General features: G+C 39.6%; 1 protein-coding gene across 3 annotated transcripts in view; it reads left to right on the forward strand.

Annotated features, from left to right (window-relative positions):
- The window catches only part of MAST4 (microtubule associated serine/threonine kinase family member 4), a 277,722-nt gene that overhangs the window by 122,324 nt on the left and 134,039 nt on the right, over positions 1-21,359 (forward strand). For all 3 annotated transcript variants that reach the window (XM_072360604.1, XM_072360605.1, XM_072360606.1), the window contains one exon: positions 7,454-7,485. In XM_072360604.1, coding sequence (XP_072216705.1) covers positions 7,454-7,485 — 32 coding nt within the window. The remainder of the gene's footprint in view (positions 1-7,453; positions 7,486-21,359) is intronic.

Here is a 21,359-nt window from a genome sequence, read left to right on the forward strand (position 1 = left end):
GCTATCATTAGTCTTGCTCTCTTGGGGAAGGATTTCTGCTTCTCATTAAGAATTTTCTTTTTTTCCTTTTGCTAATTGCAGTTTCTACTTTCCAAATAAGCCATGTTGCCTTTTTTCTTTTTTTCTTTCTTTTTTTTTTAAGGAAGTAGAGTTGGTGTATTTTGCCATTGCTGCTTTCGGCTGAAGACTTGAGATAGTGTGCAGATATTCTAGCTGTGCTTAATAACATTAACTCTTAACTGAATTACTGTATTTCATTTGACCAGCAGACCACTGATACAGCCTTTGCACTTCTTTTAATTGTTGTGGTATGTCACTTTGAGTATATTCACGTTGAATGCTGACAGAATCTGTTGGTGTGAATTAGATAGGCTAGTAAGCACTTTTAAAAAAAAAAAAATTGGCTTCTTCCCCCCCTTCTCCATATTCATAAATTCTGTTTGCATAGGGGATATACTTTTTATGACAGCTTACTCTATGAATGTTTGTAGTGCTTTTGTACTTCATGTTTTCTGGCCAAGTTGTTTTGGTTTGTTTTGTTTTTTCCTGCTTTCCAAATCTGTCTTCCAGTGTCTGACTCCTGCAGGATCTTGTTATTTCTGAGAACATATTTGGCTACTAATCATAAACTTAGATTCTTCCTGTTGTCACTGAATCTGCCATTGCTTTTATGCAGACGGAATACTGCAGTGCTAGTTAAAGGCTGTGTAATTGGACCTAGGAGCTATATTGTTTTATGTTATTATTATTTTTTAATTTATTTAACAGTTGCTATTTATATGGTATCTCTTGCCCAGTGGAATTCTTACAGAGGAAGTTCTTTTTGTTATTGCAGATCCCATAATTGGAAGGACTTCAAACAATGTATAGTGTTGTTCTTAGAAAATTCTGTATTGTTAAAAATTGTAATACATTGTTAATGATCATTCTGAAGCTTTCCACCTTGTTCCATAGAATTCAGGGCTTTCTAATGTTAAAAATTAGAGGCAAAGTGAAAAATGTCCAACTGCTGTTAACTTAGTTCATCAGTCACAAAGCTTGGCACTGGTATAATATCAGGTTTGTCTATAGGAAAGTATGTATAGATTGTTCAGATTGTTTTATATTGTACATTGTTTCATGTATGTACATGTACACTGGATGAGGGGACTAAGTGCACCCTCAGTAAGTTCGCAGATGACACTAAGCTGGGAGGGAGTGTTGATCTGCCTGAGGGGAGAAGGGCACTACAGAGGGACCTGGATAGACTTGATTGATGAGCCAAGGTTAATGGAATGAGTTTCAACAGGGCCAAGTGTCAGGTCCTGCATTTTGGTCACAACAACCCCAGGCAACCCTACAGGCTTGGGGAGGTGTGGCTGGAAAGCTGCCTGTTGGAAGGGGACCTTGGTGTGCTGATGGACAGTTGGATGAATATGAGCCAGCAGTGTGCCCAGGCAGCCAAGAGGGCCAATGGCATCCTGGCTTGTATCAGGAATGGTGTGGTGAGCAGAACTAAGGAAGTCATCCTGCCCCTGTACTCGGCATTGGTGAGGCCTCACCTCGAGTACTGTGTCCAGTTTTGGGCACCTCAGCACAGGAGACATGGAGGTACTGGAGCAGGTCCAGAAAAAGGTAGTGAGGCTCATGAAGGGCTTGGAGAATCAGCCCTATGAGGAGAGACTAAGGAAGCTGGGGCTGTTTAGTCTGAGGAAAAGGAGGCTGAGGGGAGACCTTATTGCTCTCTTCCAGAACCTGAAAGGTTCTTACAGTGAGAGTGGGGCAGGTCTCTTCTCACTGGTGACAAGTGACAGGACGAGGGGAAATGGCCTCAAGTTGTGCCAGGGTAAGTTTAGGAAACACTTCTTTACAGAAAGGGTAGTTAAGCACTGGAATAGGTTCCCCAGGGAGGTGGTTGAATCACCATCCCTGGATGTGTTCAAGAGCCGTTTGGATGTGGTACTCAGGGATAAGATTTAGCAGAGGGTTGTTAGAGTGAGGGTACTATGGTTAGACTGAGGTTGGACTTGATGATCTTCAAGGTCTTTTCCAACCTGAGTAATTCAATGATTTTATGATATATTGATTTCCATTTCATTGTGTGTTTTATACATATAGCCTGTTAGACATTCTTTTTAATCTGGTTAATTTGTGTTTAAGTTGATAATGCTTAGCTTTAAGTGGGTGTCTGGATACTTCTTTTGTGTCACATGTAAGTAGCCATGGAGCTGTTGCATGCATGAGCTTTGAACGGGGCTGTCAGCAGTGTTTGCAGGAGAAGTGTGGAGGTTAACTGAGGAGATTATAAGTGAGTTAAACAGAACACAAAATACTAAAGTAAGCAAGATGTAGTCTCTTCTGGTTATACGTGAACTTAGGTGGCTTCTTTCTTTTATATCCCGTTAAAATGTACAGCAGTTACTGCTGATTTGTGACTTGAAGTTCATTATTTATGTGCAGTACATGTACACCAAAAATGTACATTTAAAGTATTCAAAACCAGCCTTGCATTCTTGCTCACAGGGTGTTCTGTAGGTTATGAGGAAGAACTGTGAATGAGACATTTTCTGAGTCAGCCTTTGAGAGCTGGCAAATGCAAAATGAAAATGCTTGGGAAGAGTTAATCAATGTGGGTATGTGCAAGGAGAAACAAAGAAACAATAAATCCCACTCTGTTGAACTGCTGGCTGCATCTAGGTGACTAGAAAGAGTATGAAAACCATAATTGTCAAGTAGAAGATGAGAGTTCATTGTAAGGCACTTGTAATGCCTGTCTCCTTGGCAGCTAAAGGGACAGAAAGTGATCTTAACTGGGACTTTACCATACCGGAGGAAACTAGGTATCTGTACAGAGCACTTTTCCTGAGAATTGTATCACGGGCAAGCCAAGTCAGACCAGGCCTGCTAAGAAGGAGGCAGTCCGAACATAAACTCAATTGGATCCTGTGAGGGGCAGAACAATTCCATGGTTACATGTGTTGGTAAGAAGACAGGTCTGAGTGAGCACATCGTGATGAAGAGCTTTCTGCTCATTTTTGAAAACTAGGTGATGGGCTTCAGATGGAAAGTTAAAGTTGAAAGAAGTTCTTAAAATTCAACCCTATTGTATAGAAAACACTTACTGAGGCAGAGAATTAACTATTCTTGGGGACAGGAAACATGGTAACTTTGTTTTAGAACAGAAGGACAGCTCTGGCAGAGAAACAAAATTGCAGCAAGAAAGAGGCATTTCATTTGGGGCATTAACATTGAGCATTTGAGATGATTGATGTTTCAATGCAGCGCCCCCCGTGTGAATCTGAAGTCGGGTGAAGAATGGTGAAGTCGGGAGCAGCCAGCTGAAAAGTGCAGCCTCCCACTGTCTTGCTTAGAATATATTTGGAGTGGATTAATACAGTGACTTGATACATCAATCTTATACATGGGTCAAGATGAGTTTTCCCTGATAGTAACTGTATACTATCTTTACTACTTCTACTTTTTCTCGCATACAGATGCACGATCTGCTCCTATCTCCAAAATCCTTTCAGCTAAAATGTAGTAATTGCTCATTTGAGAAAAGCCTTGGGTTTTCTAATTCAAATATCATGTACATCTTTTTACTTGATTCTGTTATTTGGACACCTCTTCTAGTTTGTAGCATGAGGATTTTGACCATCCCCCCCCCCCAAAAAAAAAAAAAAAAAAAAAAAAAAAAGAATTTCTGGTCTTTATTCAGTGAGTAGGTGTTGGTTGTTTGGTTTTTTTTTAAGGTTTATTATCTGCAGTCTGGGGCACTGAGTGAACTTGTCCAGACTGAAATGTCGAATAGATGCGTAGCACCAGAGGAAGAGCCATAATTACTGAAATGATCAAAAAAGCATCTGTTGTTGTGAAACCATGTTACTGATGATAAAATGCGCAGATTATGGAATTTGAACCGGCTAATGACAGCTGCAATTAAATTTGGTACACAAGTCCTTCTGCATCATCACAGTAATTTGGCACAGAATTACACAGAACTCTTAAACCAGTGACAAGCCCTGTTATGTTTTCAGAGCACGTTTTTTGAGACATAAAGGACCTCAAGGGCAAAAGTGTGTGGTGCATTGAGACTGCTTTATGTGATTGGTGTGGAATGAAGCAGCCCTGAAACACGCAGAACTGGAACTCCCTGGAGGAGGATTCCATGTAGGGCAAGGATGGAAGAGCATAATGTGGTTAGGTCCCTGAGAACCATACTGAGTGGTGCTGAAGGCTTTTTTTCAGTACTTGGGGGTTTTATCTGATAAGTACTTGACCTGAAGATCTTGACACCACTAAGTTTTTGCCTACTGCATTCCCCAGACTTGTGTTGGATGCTGCACAGCAGGACCAGGACAACTGACTGCTCTGAGTCTAGCTTTCTTTCAGAAACAAAGCAGTGCAGTGCCAGAGAACTGCAAATGGCTACATTTGTAGTCTGAGATCTGAGCCTTAGAGCTGCAAACCCAAAGGGCTGGTGGTTTTTGTTATGGTGTTATTCAATGCTTTCTTGTTTTCAGAGTCTGTGAGTAAAGCAGATGGGAGAACGTGAGTAAAATTGCAAGTTTAGCTGATAAAAGTTATAGATTTATTATTTTATTTAAATGAACTTAATACATTAATGACTTCTCCTAGCTACTCTTTTCCTTAGCCCCATGCAGAGCATGTTTAAACTTTTTCCATCTTGTCTGAGTAGACTGTGTTGTAAAGCTCTGGTACACTATTTGAAAGCAAGCATAATGCTTGTCAGTCTCATCTGCTGTCAGAAGGTCTGTGCCAACTTAGCTGATAATCTGCCACATTCTCAGTCTTTGGAAAAATCTAAGTCTTAAGTGATGTACCAAAAAAGAGAAAGGAGCTGTGAAAATTAAACATGATCTGAGACAGAAAGCTGGGCTTCATTCCACTTCGTACTTCTTGTTTTGTTTGTTATTTTTCTCCCTCTGGTTATGATCATGAGTGACAAGAATGACCTATCATTCCAACACCAATGCTGTGGTGTGTAGGAAAACAAACAAACAAACAAACAAAAAAACACGTTTTTTTCTTGCATGCACTCACTGTTGTGGTATTTTAGAATCTGCAACATTTTTGAAGTCTTCCTGCATGAATTGCATACCTAAGCTTTTATTTCATTTTTTTTTTTTTAAAGTTGGTACTGGGAGATCTTGGCAGTTCTCACCGCTTTTTACTTGCAGGTAGTTGCAGTGAATTTTAGAACCATATTTGGTGATCAAGAGTAATACTTGAGGGTCACATGCATGAGAATATGTTGAGAGATTAGCGTGACTTCAGGCTCCCATTGGAGGCAGTTATGTGCCATTTTCCATACAAGCTGTAACCAAACTGACCCTAGTTTTCTGTTCAATAACATGTGAACACCAGAGCACACAAAACAACAACAAGAAAAAGCCAAAAATTTGAATCTGAATTACAAGAATCATAGTTAAAGTACATGTTGCAGCTCTGCTAGATTAGGTACAGAGCCACATAGAGTTCTTGCTTTTTGGCAGTTTTCTGTGGTCAAGGTCTATTACAGTGTGACAATGCCTAGAATTACAAGTAAAGTTTTAGGTAAGAAATGGAACACAATGGCATTGTAAATATGAAAGGAAAAAAAAACAAACCAACAACCAAACACATTACGCAAGGAGGTACGTGGGTTCTAAATTGTGGTTACATTTTATTCGTGATGAATGTGACATTCTCATTCAGGGGAATTACACAGCTGCATAATGCAATATTCTATGCAGGTGTAACTGTTGTTTTATATATAAAAACGCTATGCTAGAAGATGTTTTATTTTTAATTGCAGATTCTGAACAGTTGTTGGGACTTCTTAGGAAGTGCCAGATTTTGTTACCAAGGCCTCTGGTTCTGCTCTTTTGCGCCTGTGCCTTATGATCTCTAATTATATTGTTTCACACTATTTTTTCCTGCCTCATTCAGTTAACAGGATGGGCGGTGCTCAGGAATTGAGTAGCTACTTGATATTTTAATCCTTATCACTCAGTTAGCGGCCCCTGCCTTATTTACTGCACACCATTTAAGTCTCCAAAGAATACGTAATTATTCATTCCCTTACAGCCTTTTCTAAGGTGCCTGACTAAACTATTTTTATCCATTCAATTGTATTTCATGTGCATTTTCTAGTCAGTGCCTACAACTCCATTTACATGCTCTGTGAAACAAAATACATATGTACACACAGTGTTAGAATTTTGATATCATTCTCTTTTGAAATGGAACTTAGGAATGGAAGTGAAGCATATATGACATGCTTCAAAATAGTCTTTTGTGGGAATATTGAAAGTAAACATTAAATAAATGTGTAACTGAAGACATTAATTCAGGTAACTGAGTCATTCCTGTATGCATCTGTCCTTTGTGATAGTCTTCAGTGTTACACGTATCCTGGAGGTTAGTCAGCTATTCTGTTTATTTCAGAGTAGGCTGCTCTTCTTGTGGTAAAGGACTGCAAAGAAAACCTACCTCATGTAGAATTTAGAATATAAATTAACGTGGGAAATGGGGAAAAACTGAAGAAGGTTGAACACTATAACAGGCTGCCCCAGTAGGTTTGGATCTTTGTGTACTTTTGAACCCAACAGGACATGTTCCTGGCTGACCAGCTCTACCTTGGCCCTACCTGGGGCAAAGCTGGACTGGGAGATCTTTAGAGATCCCTTTTAGCCTCAACTCTTCTGTTATTTCTGCAATACTTAACACCACTGTAATTGTGGTGTATGTATGCCATGCTTATTTCTGATAGGCTTTCTTCTATGCTAAAATGCTTGTAAACTATTTGTCTGCAGTTGCCACCTAGTGAGCACAGGGTGCCATCAATCCCATGAGCAGCAGTTTAACTGTTCTTAACAAAAGTTTTAGAAGCATTTGTATTGTGGTGTTTCTGCTGTCATGATAGTACAACTTTATAGAAGACTGCAGTGAATTGCACCAATCTATAACTGATCAAACTGTGGTGGGTTTCATCCTTTCTGAGTTAAAAAAAAAAAATCAGCGTGGGATCCATCAGTGACTTTGGTCTCAATCCCCTTGCATACACCCCTTGCAAACAGTGGGTTCTACGAAATGCTCTGAATTTTTGGTCACTGACTCGCAAGTTTTAATACTGTCACCAGTGCATCATCATAGCTCTGATTGTTTTTCTGTGACGGGTCTTCTGATTGAAACGATTTATGTTTTTTTTTTGCTACAAAGCAACCAAGACTTTTCCCATTGCTAGTTTTAATACTTCAGATAAGAATGGAAAACAATAAATGGAAGATGGTGCATGTCAAATCTTTCTTTTATTGCAGTTGAACATCTCTACTGCTTGTAGAATGGTATAATTGAAATACACATATATATTTAAAAAAAAAAAGAAAAAAAAGAAAAAAAAAAAGAAGGCCACATCCAATTAAAATAGATTTTATTTCTAATGTGACTTTTTCTTTTTCTCTCTTTTCAGAAGGAGTTGAGCCTTCCAAGAAGAGGAAGTCTGTAAGTTTCTGAAATTTCTCCTGCTATGTGCTCAGTGCATTGTGTGTTTTGACAGTTCTCAAGAAGGCTGTTTTTCTCTTTGGGGAGTTAGAATGAAGACTAAATGTGATGTGTGATTTGTCTTAAGATGTATACAAAGAAAATGAGATTGTTAATGAAGACTGTGGGTTGTGCAGTAACCATTTTTATGCCTGTCCTCCTCTCTTAGGGGGGCTGTTATTAGATATTTCCAAGTTGAGAAAAAGATAGTCGAAGCATTTATTTTTTATTGAAGATTACTATAGTTAAAATCAGGGAAGAAGTTTAGCTTGTGAATGATACAAATGAAACTTGACAGGTAAGTAGAACTGTTATCATGTGAAATTTTGTGGTAAGACCTGTGGATGACTATTAAGTGTATAGGATTGTTAATCTAGTATTTGATTAGTGGATGTAAAGATTGTATGTTCTTGTGTGAATTGTTGCTGACCTAGAGTAGCATGAACTCAGGTACTGTGGTTAAATTGTTTTTTGTGTGGGTTGCAGAACCTTGCCTTTTTCTCCTTTTTTGAGTTGTTTTTAAAGCTTGCTTTATTTCATATTGTATAGTAATAATTTATTAAGAAGGTATTGGGATGACAGTGTATTAAAATATCTTAATCTGCATTTGGTTACTGTTTTATTTCCAAAAATAACATAGGACTATAGTGTTATCACTGTACCCAGCTAAGATAGTGTTAGTGACGACGTGTGCTGAGTAAACCTGTAAACCCTCGTACAAAGGCTAGATATTTGGCCTTATTTTTAAATATTTGTTTTCAGCCTGATGGAGCTGTGTGCGTGATTAACTGAAATGCTCATTGCTGGGAAGGTACAGGTTGTAGCCATCTGCTGACTTGGAGAAGGTTTTCTTATTTTATGTTTTGTCACAAATCTACTAAGTAGCAAGCAGGACTATTATTAAGAAATGCCACAAAGTTTTGAGACTAATTCTATGTAAAGTATTTGGTATTGCAGTAGTACAGAGAAAAACAGGTTAAGGAAGAGAATTACTGGTGCCTTGTAGAGGCTTTATATAAACCCAGCGCTATTCTGTGAGCAAAAGATGACTGACTGTGAAGTTAATGAGTAAACTGTTGATTTCAGCCAGAGCAGAAAGTGACTTTACAGGTTCATTTTTTTTAATATATAGCCCCGACCTTGCTTACCCTTGCTGTGTTTGACATTGAATATTATTAGATACTTCTCTCCATGTTTGAAAAATGGTTGCATTCATCTGCATATTTTTTACAGCTGATCATTGTGATGTAAGTGCATATTCTGTAATGTAGCTGAGATTTTAATAAAGTGTAGTAAAGGAATAGCTGATTGTCAGCATAATCATATCTGGCTGTTAAAATGGTTGAGGTTCTGCACATGGTATTTTAAACTGTCATTTTTACTACTGCTTTCTTAGTTAACAGGGCTCACAGTACTGAGGTTAGCAACAGCTGTAGCATCAGAAGTTCTGTGTTAGGTCACTTTGACTCCTCTATTTGTGTATCATATGCATGTTGATATGAAGACTGAATATCAAAATGTGGTAGGTCCTGTGTTTCAATTGCTGTGAACATCTAAAGGATCTCAGTGGCTCTGCATGGGTGTGTTGTTTTGTCTTCTGGAACTTAGGAGGCAATGGCATGCCAGGGCTTTGGGCGAGGCAGGGACAGCTGGCTGAGGCATGATCAAGAACAGAAACATGGATAACAAGGTTCTGATTGACGAACAGTTCTGCTCTTTTTTATTTGCTCTTTGTCTTACTGTTTATGATAATGTCTGGTGGAAAAATATGGAGGGATGATGTATAGGGAAAAGGTTCCTAGCTTGTAGTTCACCCTATGTAAGTCTCAAAGGGCTAGTGCACAAAATACTTTCAGATAGGTTGAACTGTTTTTATGCTTGTTTTAGAGGGGCTACTGTCCAGATCATACAGAGTTGCTTCCATCTGTATGTGGATAATTTTTAAGGCAATTTCTATGGCAAATATAAAGGAGACTGTTCATTCCAGATACAGAGAGCAAGTGTGGTGCAATGTGGTAATAAAGAAAGATGCTTATGAGGAAGCACATGTTGAAAATACATGTTATGTGACTTATATTAAGCACCAGCCCCTTTCTTACCTGTACTGCTGAGCCAAGCAGAGCTCTTTGACTTCTCTAACTACACATGCAACTTGATGCCAGGAGTGGTACTCAGGTTGCCTTTGTTAAGTTGATCAAATATGCAGTGAAAAAAAAAGGGCAGTGCTGACTTCCTGCCAGCAAACAATAAGCAGAGGAGTCTATTTGTGCAGTAGTAATTAGCTCTGAGTTCGTTAGCAGTGGCATTTGTTCTGACACAATGAATGACCTGCTGCCAGTTGGCAATTATTGTTCACTTTTTGAACCTCACCTGCCATTCATGAGCAAGGGTATCCTGGTTGTGCTTTTGGGCACACATGTTGTTGCTGTGTGACGAGCTATTCCACTTTGATGCTGACCTTTTGAGCTCTTTCTGTGGCTGCTGATTTACAAAGCCAACTGGCTTCACTGAAATAAAAAAGATGTGCCATATGTTTTCACTGACCTATCTATGTAACCATTACTCAGCCAAGTGCAGAGGCTTCTCTTGTAGCTCAACAGCGTCCCTGCTTTTTGTTCACCTGGTATAAAGGCATGGTAATATGAAAGTTGTCTACCAGATTTTGAAATCAAAGACTGTGTGCCAGAAATGAAGGGTCTAGAGATGCTGGATGGCGAGGCATGCAGTGTTTCTTAGGTGAACTTTGGGAAAGGATTAATGGCAGAAACTGGAGGAAGCTTGGAGTGGGAGAGGACTTTATATCTCCACTTCTCACATTGTTGCTATTTTGGTTGCCTTGTTGTGGAACAATTCAATTATAGGCTGCAGTTTTGCAGCCTCATTTTGGATCTCAGGAAATAAGTTGAACTCTGTGGGCTTCCTGCAGTTCACCACAATTTTGATTTCTACATGTACAGCGACTCCTGGGGAAGGAATTGAAGACAAAGGCTTGTTGAAAGGCTAGTTAAAGTAGAACAGTTGACAGACTCTGGTAAGTGATGCTGCTGCAGAAAGAAGTGGTATGCTCTGCGCTCTGATCACTCACTGGCTTTGTTGATACAAGTGCTTGTATAAACACAGGCAGAACTGATCCAGGTGGCAATTAGCTTCATGCAGGTCTTTTGGTGTGTTGTGTAGCTTTGTAACAGCACAGTATGGTAGTATGGAGGCAAAATTAATATCAGGGGTCTTCTGCTAGTCCTCTCACCAGCAGCAAAACTGTCTGACTTTTCAACCCTATCAGAAAGTTATTCAAAATACTTATCTGCACACTGCTGCTACAGGAGTAGTTTATTTATATGCTACTATGACATTTTTATTAATTTGCTTGTTTTCACAAGATATTTTTGAATATCAAGGCAAGCATTTGTGTTTAATGTTAAGCCTGACCCAAAAATATAAGTTTAAGCATTGCTAATATCAGTATGTGAAACATACAGATCTTCTGATGAGCCATTGAATGGCTGTTTGAACCTAAAAATCTACTAAAAGTGAATTGACAGCATGCTTCAGAAGAAGTCGGACTTCAGTAGGGGTAAGTGTGTAAGGTCTAGACATCTCTTCCACATCTCCAGTGGCTCACCTGTCATAGAAATGGTCTCAGTGGCTTCTTGTTACTGTTTTGTTTTGTTGGATCTGTCAGAGATGCTTCACCTTGATCCAGAGATAGGTAATTTTAACATGTTTTTGCTGCATGTGTTTCTGAGATTTCTGATAATAATTATGAAACGTGGACTCTCATTTAATTGCAGCAATTGTGTGATCTACTTGCATTATGGAAATGCCAAAGTTAGTCACAGAATGCTCATAAAACTCACTAATTCAATACAGTAAAGCAGCAGGTATCCTTTGACAACAACATAAGACTAAAGCACTGGTTAAAACCATTGCGTGCTTATGGGCTTACTGGAACAACTTTTGAGAACGTCAATAACTTAAGACATTTTTAATGACAAACTCAGATGTTCAGTTAACCTCAGGGAGAAAGTGGGGACAAGCAATTGAGAGAAGCAGAATTCAGTAATATAAACAATGCCACCATACGTAAAAAAAAACAACACACCAACCAACACAAAACTCAACAAGCTGTAAGTGTATGTGTGACCTTTGGTGACAAAAAGTTTGGACTTTTTGGAAAGCTGGAATGCTCAGAAGTTGATTCCATTGATTGTACAGCCTCAACTTCTTTCCAGCAGCTGCCTCTGAGTTTTTATCTCCCTGGTTCTTTCATGGGCTGCTTTGCAGCTTGAAAGACGCTACTGTCGAAGTCAGACAAGGACATTAATTCTGACTGTGAAGAATTAAAGTCACATTTGAAAACATTTAGGAAAGATTGTTACTTCCGTTGTGTTATATTTATATATTTTAGAACCTGTGGGGTTTTTTGTTGTTGTTGTTTTGGTTTGGTTTTTAAGCATGAAGTAGCTTTGCTGCTTTTTTCATTAGATGTTTTTGTAGAAGGTTGATGTGCTGATGATGTTCATGTCAGGGTACCTCATTTGCAGAGCGCAGAAATTCAAGCACGATCCACGGTACCTGAAAAGAGAAACTTCATTTAAGGATTTCTGAGTGTTTGATGCTTAGTGCTGGATGTTGTCTAAACAGTTTTGGGCAGGTCATTATAAAGAATAATTCGTTTTGGAGAAACAAAGTGTTTTCCATGTTAATTATGAAAGCTAGTAAAAATGCAATCTTGAGATATGAAAGACAGTGAAAATTTGTAGTCTTAATTAAAATCTTTCTCTGCTTACGAATGTTTTGGTCCTTGTTTTGTGGCAGTTCTTTTCCTGATGTTTTTCTCTGAAAGTGCAGAGTGTCTCTGCCATCTGGTGCTTATTGGGAAAAATTGAGTGTCTTATATTAATCTTCAGTATCCCACCAAAATTATTACTGGTTTACAGCAGGACTGCACAATGACTTCATACTGCAAAACAGCACCAAACTGGCAAACTGTATTGCTGTAGCTCTCTTCTTTAGACAGTTCGCAGGCGCTTTTTATATTTGTATGGAAGTGAAGCCAACAAGTTGGCCCGAGGTGAGTGTTTTGGTAAACAGCCTGATTAACAGCAAGTAGAGGGATTTACATCCATTTGTTCCTTGGAGTGTCTGCCTTTATAGCTGTGGCTTGTGTATCTTCTGTAAGCAGGGATTTCTTCTGCAAATTACTGTACACTGACAAAAGACTCCATCTGATGGCCATTTAAGGAATCTGATGTATCTGATGTATGCTGCCCCCAGGGATTTCCTCTGTGCTTGTCTCAGTGGTCTCTATTGATCTTAGGCAGGAAGTGGAAGTGGCAAATGGAGTAAGCAAGAGGGCCCGCAGCCAGCCCTTTTAGAATCTGGAGCTGGATAACTTGTGTTGTGCTGCCTGTGCTAGAGTACAGCTTACGCTTCTCCATGAATCCTTGTGCTCCTGAAGCATGTATCAGCTGATTTTGTTGCTCTTTGCCTGTGTGTTATTAAGAGTTATTTTGCTGATCTAAATTACATTCACAAAAGAGAACCTTGCTTGCATTTGTTCAGCTACATCCATGTTTAGACTACTGCAAACATTATAGCAGAGACATTTTTTTTAATTACAGTCAATAATTGTTAAACATCAGCAAATAACACAGTACTGTTATACTGTGTGTCAAAAGCAGGGGGCTTTGGGGAAGGAGTGGAAGCTATGGGATAGACTTGAGATGTTCTTATGCTTAGGAGTCCTGAAATTAAAACCAGCTTTTTATTCCTCTTCCATTTCATTTTCATTTCCATTTTCTCCACTCATTTTGTTCTGTTTCATCTGTGTTTAAAGTGAGCTGAGATGCTGCTTAGTGCATTCAGATGATTGTGCCATAGTTACTTGTTTTGTCCCTTTTGTAATAAATATCAGTGTTAATCGCAAAAAGAAAAGCGGTCACTTTTGAGTTATTTAGGAGACTGCTACCATCTTAAATTTGTAAGTCAGCACATGTTACTCATTGCTGCCAGGTGGTGAGCCTCTGTGGTGGTTTTGCACCAAGGACCAGCTGAACTCCACTGCACCTGTCTCACAGTGCTGCTCCTTGTGGAGGAACGTGATGGGTGAAAAAAACGAAGTCAAGGTTTCTGACTGTGACAACATTGGTAGTCATTCAAGGGGTTATTATTTTGTTATTTATTTTTTCCCATCAAGCCCAGTTTTTTGATGTAGGATTGTGCCTGGGAAGAATAATTCTATCTCCACCTCTGTTGTTACTCTTTCTATTAGCACCTTTCGTGAGAGCAGCACCCCCAGCATGCTGTCTCCTAAGCACCTCTAAGTTACTGTTGGTAGTGGTGGCTTCCTGAGTGCAATGCAAACTCCTCAGTTTCCAGATAGTTAATACTGTATATGCCAATCAAATACATTTTTGTTCAAAGGAGTGCAAATTACAGAGCGATCCAGATCATTTTGTATGTGACAGCATTTTCATCCTCAGTGTTCAACATTTATGCAGTGTTTTACCTATGAACTTTCAACAGCGACTTCTAAATGCCATTTCCAGGTCACTGATGGAAAATGTTGAATAGCATCAAGCAGACCATAATGGTTTTTTTCTTTTGAGATCTGTTAATGAACTCTAACTCCACTTAATGCATGCATTACCACTGACATAGTGAGGTTTTTTTTAATTAAAATTGTGAACAACAAGTTCAGGTCTGTCTGGCCGAGATCACTTGGGTATGACATGGAGGACAGGGGTCATGAGCTGCTGAGTCCTTATCAGTTCTTGTGATTGATGATGGAAAAGTGGCTTTTGGATACATATTTTGTATGCTTTGAGCCAGCAGTTATTGTAGCACACTTCTTTTTCCTCGCAGTCCTTCGTGCTTCAACCTCCATAAATTTTACACAAGTCTGTTGTCCATTGTTTGCATTTCCTCATTTTAAAGTTCTGCTGGGCTAACAGGAAGAGTAATGGCATGTGCTGTAGCCTTGTTGCCATTTTCCTGTTGTCAGCACAGGGTCTTCCGCAAACAAGTCTTTTGTGCTGTGGAGGACGTGGGCCTGGTTTTGATGTAAACAATACATCTCTTGGCATTTTATTGCTGTTAGTTATGGCCTTAGTTATCAGCAGAGGCCACTCTAATTAGTCTTTTGGCTATTTCTTTCAGTTCTCATGCATACGTTTACATCCTTAGTTCATTCATACCATGTTGGAAATCTTTGCATGTTTTCTCTTGGCTCATGTTTTACTGCTGTGTGTACTCTTGGACGCTTCTCCCATCATGTGTTAGGTATGGGAACAGCTTGTCTTCTTCCTTTCCAGTGGAAGATCTGTATGCTACTTTTGAACATCTTTAAAGTTTTGTGAAACGTTCTTACTGGTGAACTCACGCTTATCTGTTTGTGTGCATGCTGTGTGCACACAGTCTTTATGAACACCTGCAAAAAGGAAGATGACACTTTTGGGTGCATTCAGATTCTTTGTTGCAGTTAGTAGACCATACATTTGCTACAGCACAGTCCACTAAATTTCTAATATATGTTCAGAATGCTCAGAACATTTAAAAAAAAAAAAAAAAAAAAAAAAAGTAGTGTTGAAACTGTGGTTACCTGACAGATTTGTGTCTAGAAAATGAGACATTCAGATTTTGAATCACAATTATGTAATGTATTTGCCCTCTTGTTCTGTGGGTGCTGTGATGTAGGTATGTAAGGCTTCTGTAGGTATGGTAAAGGGAGGACGGTTGCACTAGATGATCTTGCAGGTCCTTTCCAACCTCGTGATTCTATGATTCTATGATTCTGTGTCTGGCCCCATTTTTCACCATACACTGAGGTTCTTCACAGAGCTCTGGAATTTTCTTTGGGTACTTGGGCAAGGACAGGACAGTCAAGAATGAACAGTGGTCTTAAATAATTACTATCAAATTCGTGATCACAGAGGAAAAAGGAAAAAAATAAAATCAGTACCTAGGGTCTAGTAGTGATTTTGTTAAAATGTTACAGGATTATATGATGGAAGAATTGTATGCATCTTGCAGGGAGCAGAGACCAAATACCTGGGCGCATCCATGTGTTATCTAAATCCAAAAATGTTTTTGCAGTGGAATAGTTTACTTGAGAATTTAAATATTTCTGCGCATGCAACTAAATCTTTAATAGAGCACGATGTTCAGTTCAGATGTTTGATGGCCAGACGTCATAGCCGATGGATTGGTGGTGTTGAGAAGGTGGGTGCTGAGGTTCTAAAACAACTAGATGCATGCAGAGAAATAGTAGTAGAAAGAATATCCAGTTATCTACCGAAATTTGAATAGTGAACCTGATGAGATGAGGCAAAAAAGAGTAATGGGATGGAGGTCTGATGAAAATAGACTACCTAACCTACTGTTCTTGCTCTTCCCATGAGTCCACTCCCCTGGGCAGCCTTTTAATCTTGATGGTTTGTCGCTGAACTGCTCTGCTTCTGCTAATTCTTCTCCTGTACTCTTTACTACCTGTTGAACAAGCACATTTTGATGTTCGTAGTGCTTACGCACACACACACACACACACACACACAGGCCATGGAACCACCTGCTTTATTCTGCTGCCTGAGAGAGTACTTACCAGAAAACTGGCAGAAAAACATCATGCTACTAATCACCACTGATCAGTGCCGCTAGAATTTCAAATAGCAAACCTTGGGAAATCAGACATACTGCAAAAGTGTTTTCTTTACTGCTTGTGTTTTCACAGTGGTATTTATTTTGGAAATCCCAGTTTTCTTCAATTAAGGAAAATTCAAAGTTTGTCAAGAATAATTCTGTCTCAAAGGAATTCTCCTTATGAATTGCATGATCCTGTCTGCCCTGTGCTGTATTGATGAATTGATTTTTTTTTTCACATTGATGCTAGAAACATTTGAATAATCTCTTAATCTGCAGAGAGAGCTTTCTGAGGCTATGCAATTTCAAGCTCACACTCTTTTAGCCTCTGTTGGATTGGGGTCACGGTAGGGCTCTGGAAAGCTTACATGCTTATTTGATGAACCTGTGTTCTACTTAGAGAATTCTAATGATTGTTTTGTGTGTGTGGAGATCAAAGATGAGGAATAACCTGTGGATGGATGTTTAGTTTGGGAAGAAGCATTCAAGTTTCTGCACTGTATATTTGTTCCTCTAGGAACAATGAAATCACCTGCATTCTAAATAACAGCTCTTAGGTAAAAGAGGCAGTTGCGGAACAGCAGGGGTCTTCATCTTCTGGCATTACAGACTTTCTTCTTGAAATTGTTAGTACTATTACAGTTACATTATGTAAAGTACGGGCCGACTTCCTGGAGGTGTCAAGATCATGATATCTCAATAAGCTGTTTCTGTTTAATCAGAGAGAAGGAGAGGTAAGTCTTTTTTCCCCTTCCTCATTCCTGTCAAATGGAAAGTTGAACATTTTTGTTACTGCCAGTATTCTAAAGCAGTAATTTTGCTTACTGTAAAATATATTCATGCATTTATATATGTTACCTGTCAGGGCCTCTACTGTTTGTGGCTGGAAGTGGTACCTACTTTGTCACATTGGCTTTTTCTTGTTGGCAAGTCTTTTGGGGAAATGCTGGATAACATTCAAGTCCCTGCCCGTTTTGGCCTCTACCGCTGTCTCCATCTGCCTAAAATTTCTGAGTCCTAATGATTTTTCTCCATCCTAATGTACCTCTCCACAAGTCATGTTTGCCTCTGAGAAAGTGACATTTGGTTGTCTGAATGCAGTTGTTGGCACAGCTGTGTTCTGCTGGAGGTATTCCTTCCATTTGTATTTTCAACCTTTGCTTAAAGCTTAATTATGGTCTTGCAGGTGTGTTCTCTTGGAGAAGACAGCAGGAATCTAGGGTAGGGATGCCAGGTCAGGTTTTGAGCATATAGGACTTGCTCTGGGAATGTCGTTTTCATAAGGGGACAAACATGCCAAGAACCTGGTTGGAGACTGTTTTCTTTATGGGAGAATGGGCAGTAACTCTTGGTTTTAAAGGAGCAGCAAGGAGCATGAGAATTTGAGGTCTGGTCAGTGGCTCATTATGAGACTCAAGGCAGCAGAAACTGAATAGGGTGTGCCCAGAGGCATGAGCAATGGGTGTGTGGATGGTTCCTGTGCACAGCAGCTGGGCTGAGCTCTTCTATTGCAGGTTTGGGGAAAGAAGACATTTCTTAGGCAAGATACCGTTTTGTTCTGCAAGGGCTAATCAGCTAATTCTGCCTCTGTAATCTTTAACAAGCCTTTATTTCCCACGTTCTGGCAGCAGCTGTAGTGGCATTAATATGCTTTCCTGACATTGTGCACTTTTCTTCTCTGCCATTTTGTAACAAAGTGGGGAGTAAGCAGTTAGTTTCTGTCCTTTCTCCCTGTTGTTGTAGGGCTTCTTTTTTTCCTTTTTTTTCCCCCAGCAAGCCACTCAAGCTTAGATCTGTAAGGTTTACTGAGTTATGTTGTGACAGCTCTCATAGCCAAGTGAAAAGGTCAGAAAGAGCGCTGGGGATAAGTAGATCTGTAACTGCAGTGCTTGGATGAAAGGAGATCAAGTGCCACGGGGGAAGAAAATGGAGGTCTAAAAGGCTGGCACAGTTTTTGGGAGTCTCTTGCTTTGTATTCGTTGTGTGTTGGCTGCCACGATGCACAAGACAGTATAATTGTATATAATCACATTTCTTCAAGTCCCAGTTGGTTTGCTCATGAATATTTAGTGTAGTGATGCCCCTAGGCAGTGAAGGTAAGTGTAGCATTTGAGACAAGCATGCTATCCCAGGTGCTTCTGTGTGGGGCTAAGTGTCTAGCTGCCAAAGAAACCAGTTCTTGCTGTTTTAGCCTGCCTGTTCTAGCTCATGTCTACTTTTGTAAAGGTTGTGCAGGGTATGTTAGGCATTGGGGATGCTTTTTTGCTTTGTTGCGTGGTACTTGTAGGCAGGCAGAAGGTATGATTAAGTCAGGCACATTCTTACATCCACGTGTGAGTGTGGTCTCAAGGCAGAATGGGAGGGGGTCTGAGGTGACAGGAAAGCACATGCTTCAAACCATCCTGCTTCAAAAGGAAGAAGGGTACCAGTGATGCCTTCAAACCTGAAGTCAGAATTAACCCTACCAAGGCAACTCTTAAATCTGCTCTGATAGCCTAAAGTGGCTTCAGGTCAGCTGAATGGTAGGTAGCTTTGTTTATTGTACAGCATGAGCAGAGGGTTATATTGTGGTATAACCCTGCAGCAGCTCAGCACCACAGCCTTTCACTCTGTTGCCCACAGTGAGATGAGGAAGAGAACTGAAAACAAAATAGAACTTGTGGGTTGAGATAAAAACTATTTTACTGAGACAGAAGAGGAAAATGGAAACAAAAATGCAATGGTAACGATATGTATGTCTGCAATGGAATTATTTGCCAACTGACGTCCAGCTCACAATACAGCCGCCTGCTAATCAATGACCTGCTATCAGTGCAATGTCTTACCACCTGCCAACTGATGTCCAGCAATCCCTGAGCCTCCTAGCATTTCTTGCTAATTGAGGTAAGCTGTTCTGGACATTGTGGCCTGACTTTGGCCTCAGGTGTGCTCCCAACAGCCTGTAATAGCCAAATGTCAATGTGCTATTAACGCTGTTTCAGCTGAAACCAGGACAGTGTGGAACACAGGACACTGGCTGTGTCTGGTTTAGCATTTCCCAGTATGAGAAAGATGCTGACTTACTGTTGTTTCTTTTTTTATGTGTGTGTTTTGTTTTTTTTTAATTTCCTGTTGTTTTTTTTTATTTCCTGTTTTTTTTTTTTTGTTTTGTTTTGTTTTTTGTTTTTGTTGGAGTAGCAGATTCTATAGCCATAATTTAAAAATATTGGCAATGTAAAATGTGGAAAGCAAATCTTCAAATGATTTACTTTCCAAACTGGCTCGTGCTTTACAGCTTTTACTTCATAAGCAGCACATCATCGGATTTATGTAGATAAGATGTTATTCCAGGGAGTAAACAGTAGTCTGAAACCAAAGATCAAAGGAATTTCAGACAGTGGGATCCTAGGGCTTATTGGCATGAGAGGCAACTACCAGAGATCTGTCAATAAAAACTGTGAAAGCTTGCCGTGCAAATTTGGTTCACAAATTAACTTAAAATGGAGAATCTTAAGCAGAGAAGTGGAATCAAAGAGAGAGATCGTGCTTAAGTATTGCATAGCTAGTGAATCAAAATCTATACATAGCAGTTGATTTTGAATGACGTCCAGGGATTGTATAGCCCATTCGTGATAGTGTGACAGAAGTGGTTTAATACCAGTGCAGTTAAGGAATTGTGCAAGAATGAGAGATGAGGGAAGTAGTTGTTATAGTGAAGAGCAAAATAGGTAATGATTGAGGAAAGGCTGTGTGGAATATAGAGGCGAGAAGATAGAAATGCGGTGAAGGGAGAGTCTGAAGAATGCTTGAGAGAATTTGGAGTACAGATAATGAGATACGACATGTGAGGTTCTGTAGTTGTGACTCACTTTGCTACCCTTGGGTGTAGTATCCAGACAGCAAAGAGAAATCAATGGAACCACTTTTGGTAGTAGAGAAACCTCAGCTGCAGATGGACAGTATTTTGGACAGATGAATAGTTGGTGGTAAGTCACTGCCACATGCAGTCTGAGGAAACTCTCAGTGGCATGTTTTTATGGAGAAACTCCATATAAAGCACAGTTTGATCTCCTTAAAAGTGGCATTGATGTTCTTATAGGAACTCCTGGACAGATGAAAGACCACATTCAGAACAGCAAGTTGGACCTTTCCAATGTAAAGCACGTTGTTTTGGATGAAGTTGATGGCATGTTAGACATGGGCTTTACTGAACAAGTAGAAGAAATCTTAGGATTTGCTTATACAAAAGGTTCTGAGAACAACCCTCAGACATTTTGGTTTTCTTGCAACATTCCTGCAGGTTAGGCAGGAATGAGGAAATGGAAATGAAGGGTAGTTACAGCATTTATTGCTGACAGGGTGAGAAAGCTGAGAGATCATCTTCTGTTGGAAGGCAGCTGTTCAGGGCAACGAGAGTAGTCCAAGTCCCAAGATGTGTTCTTGGTCATTCTTGTCAGTCTCACTTCAGTGTTGTGTACTTGCCTTCTACCTGAAATGGTTGTAGAGCCATCTTCTGTTTCATTTGGCTGTATTAGTGCGAGTAAAATGGTGTCAGCATGGGAACTCAGCTTTGCATCACTTTCACCTGGAGCAGTGCACTTTCCTGCACTGTAATGCTTGTAAAACTCACGTTCCTTTAGACCAGCAGGGCATTTTTTCAGCCTGAGCAATTGCTGTGTGATGACTGGAGGCCGTGGCAGGCAATACCGTGCTCTCTGTATCTGAATGTGATTTGTGGTTTATTTTGTGTTTTGTGGTTTTTTTTTTTTTTTTTTTTTTTTTTTCCCGTTCATTGTGAAGATTACTGATTCCACACAAGAAAGAGAAGTTAGCTTAGTCCACCTGTAGCTAAACAGCACTGTCCTAGGGACTTGTGTGTTTTTTTTTCCCATGCTAAAACATGATGTCCTATCTTTCAGTTGAGACACAAAGTTTGTAAGGTGTGGTAGAGTCTTCTATTAGATCAACTCTTTACAGTTAACAAAACAAAAGAGAGACTCTTCTGGTCTCTCCAGCCTTGTGCATTTTGTTTTCGATTTATTAGGCCTGCCTCAACATCTTCAGATTTCAGGTTTAGATTCTGAACCTTCCGGGGCTTCCCTATCTCATAAATAACTAATATTCTGGCTCCTGCCCAACTGTAATAATTTATAACTGTAAAGCCATAAATATTTAAATTGTGGATCAATGAAGGTTTCTGTAGCATTAGTAAATAT

This window comes from Excalfactoria chinensis, chromosome Z (genome assembly GCF_039878825.1).
Source record: "Excalfactoria chinensis isolate bCotChi1 chromosome Z, bCotChi1.hap2, whole genome shotgun sequence".
NCBI classification, from domain to species: Eukaryota; Metazoa; Chordata; class Aves; order Galliformes; family Phasianidae; genus Excalfactoria; species Excalfactoria chinensis.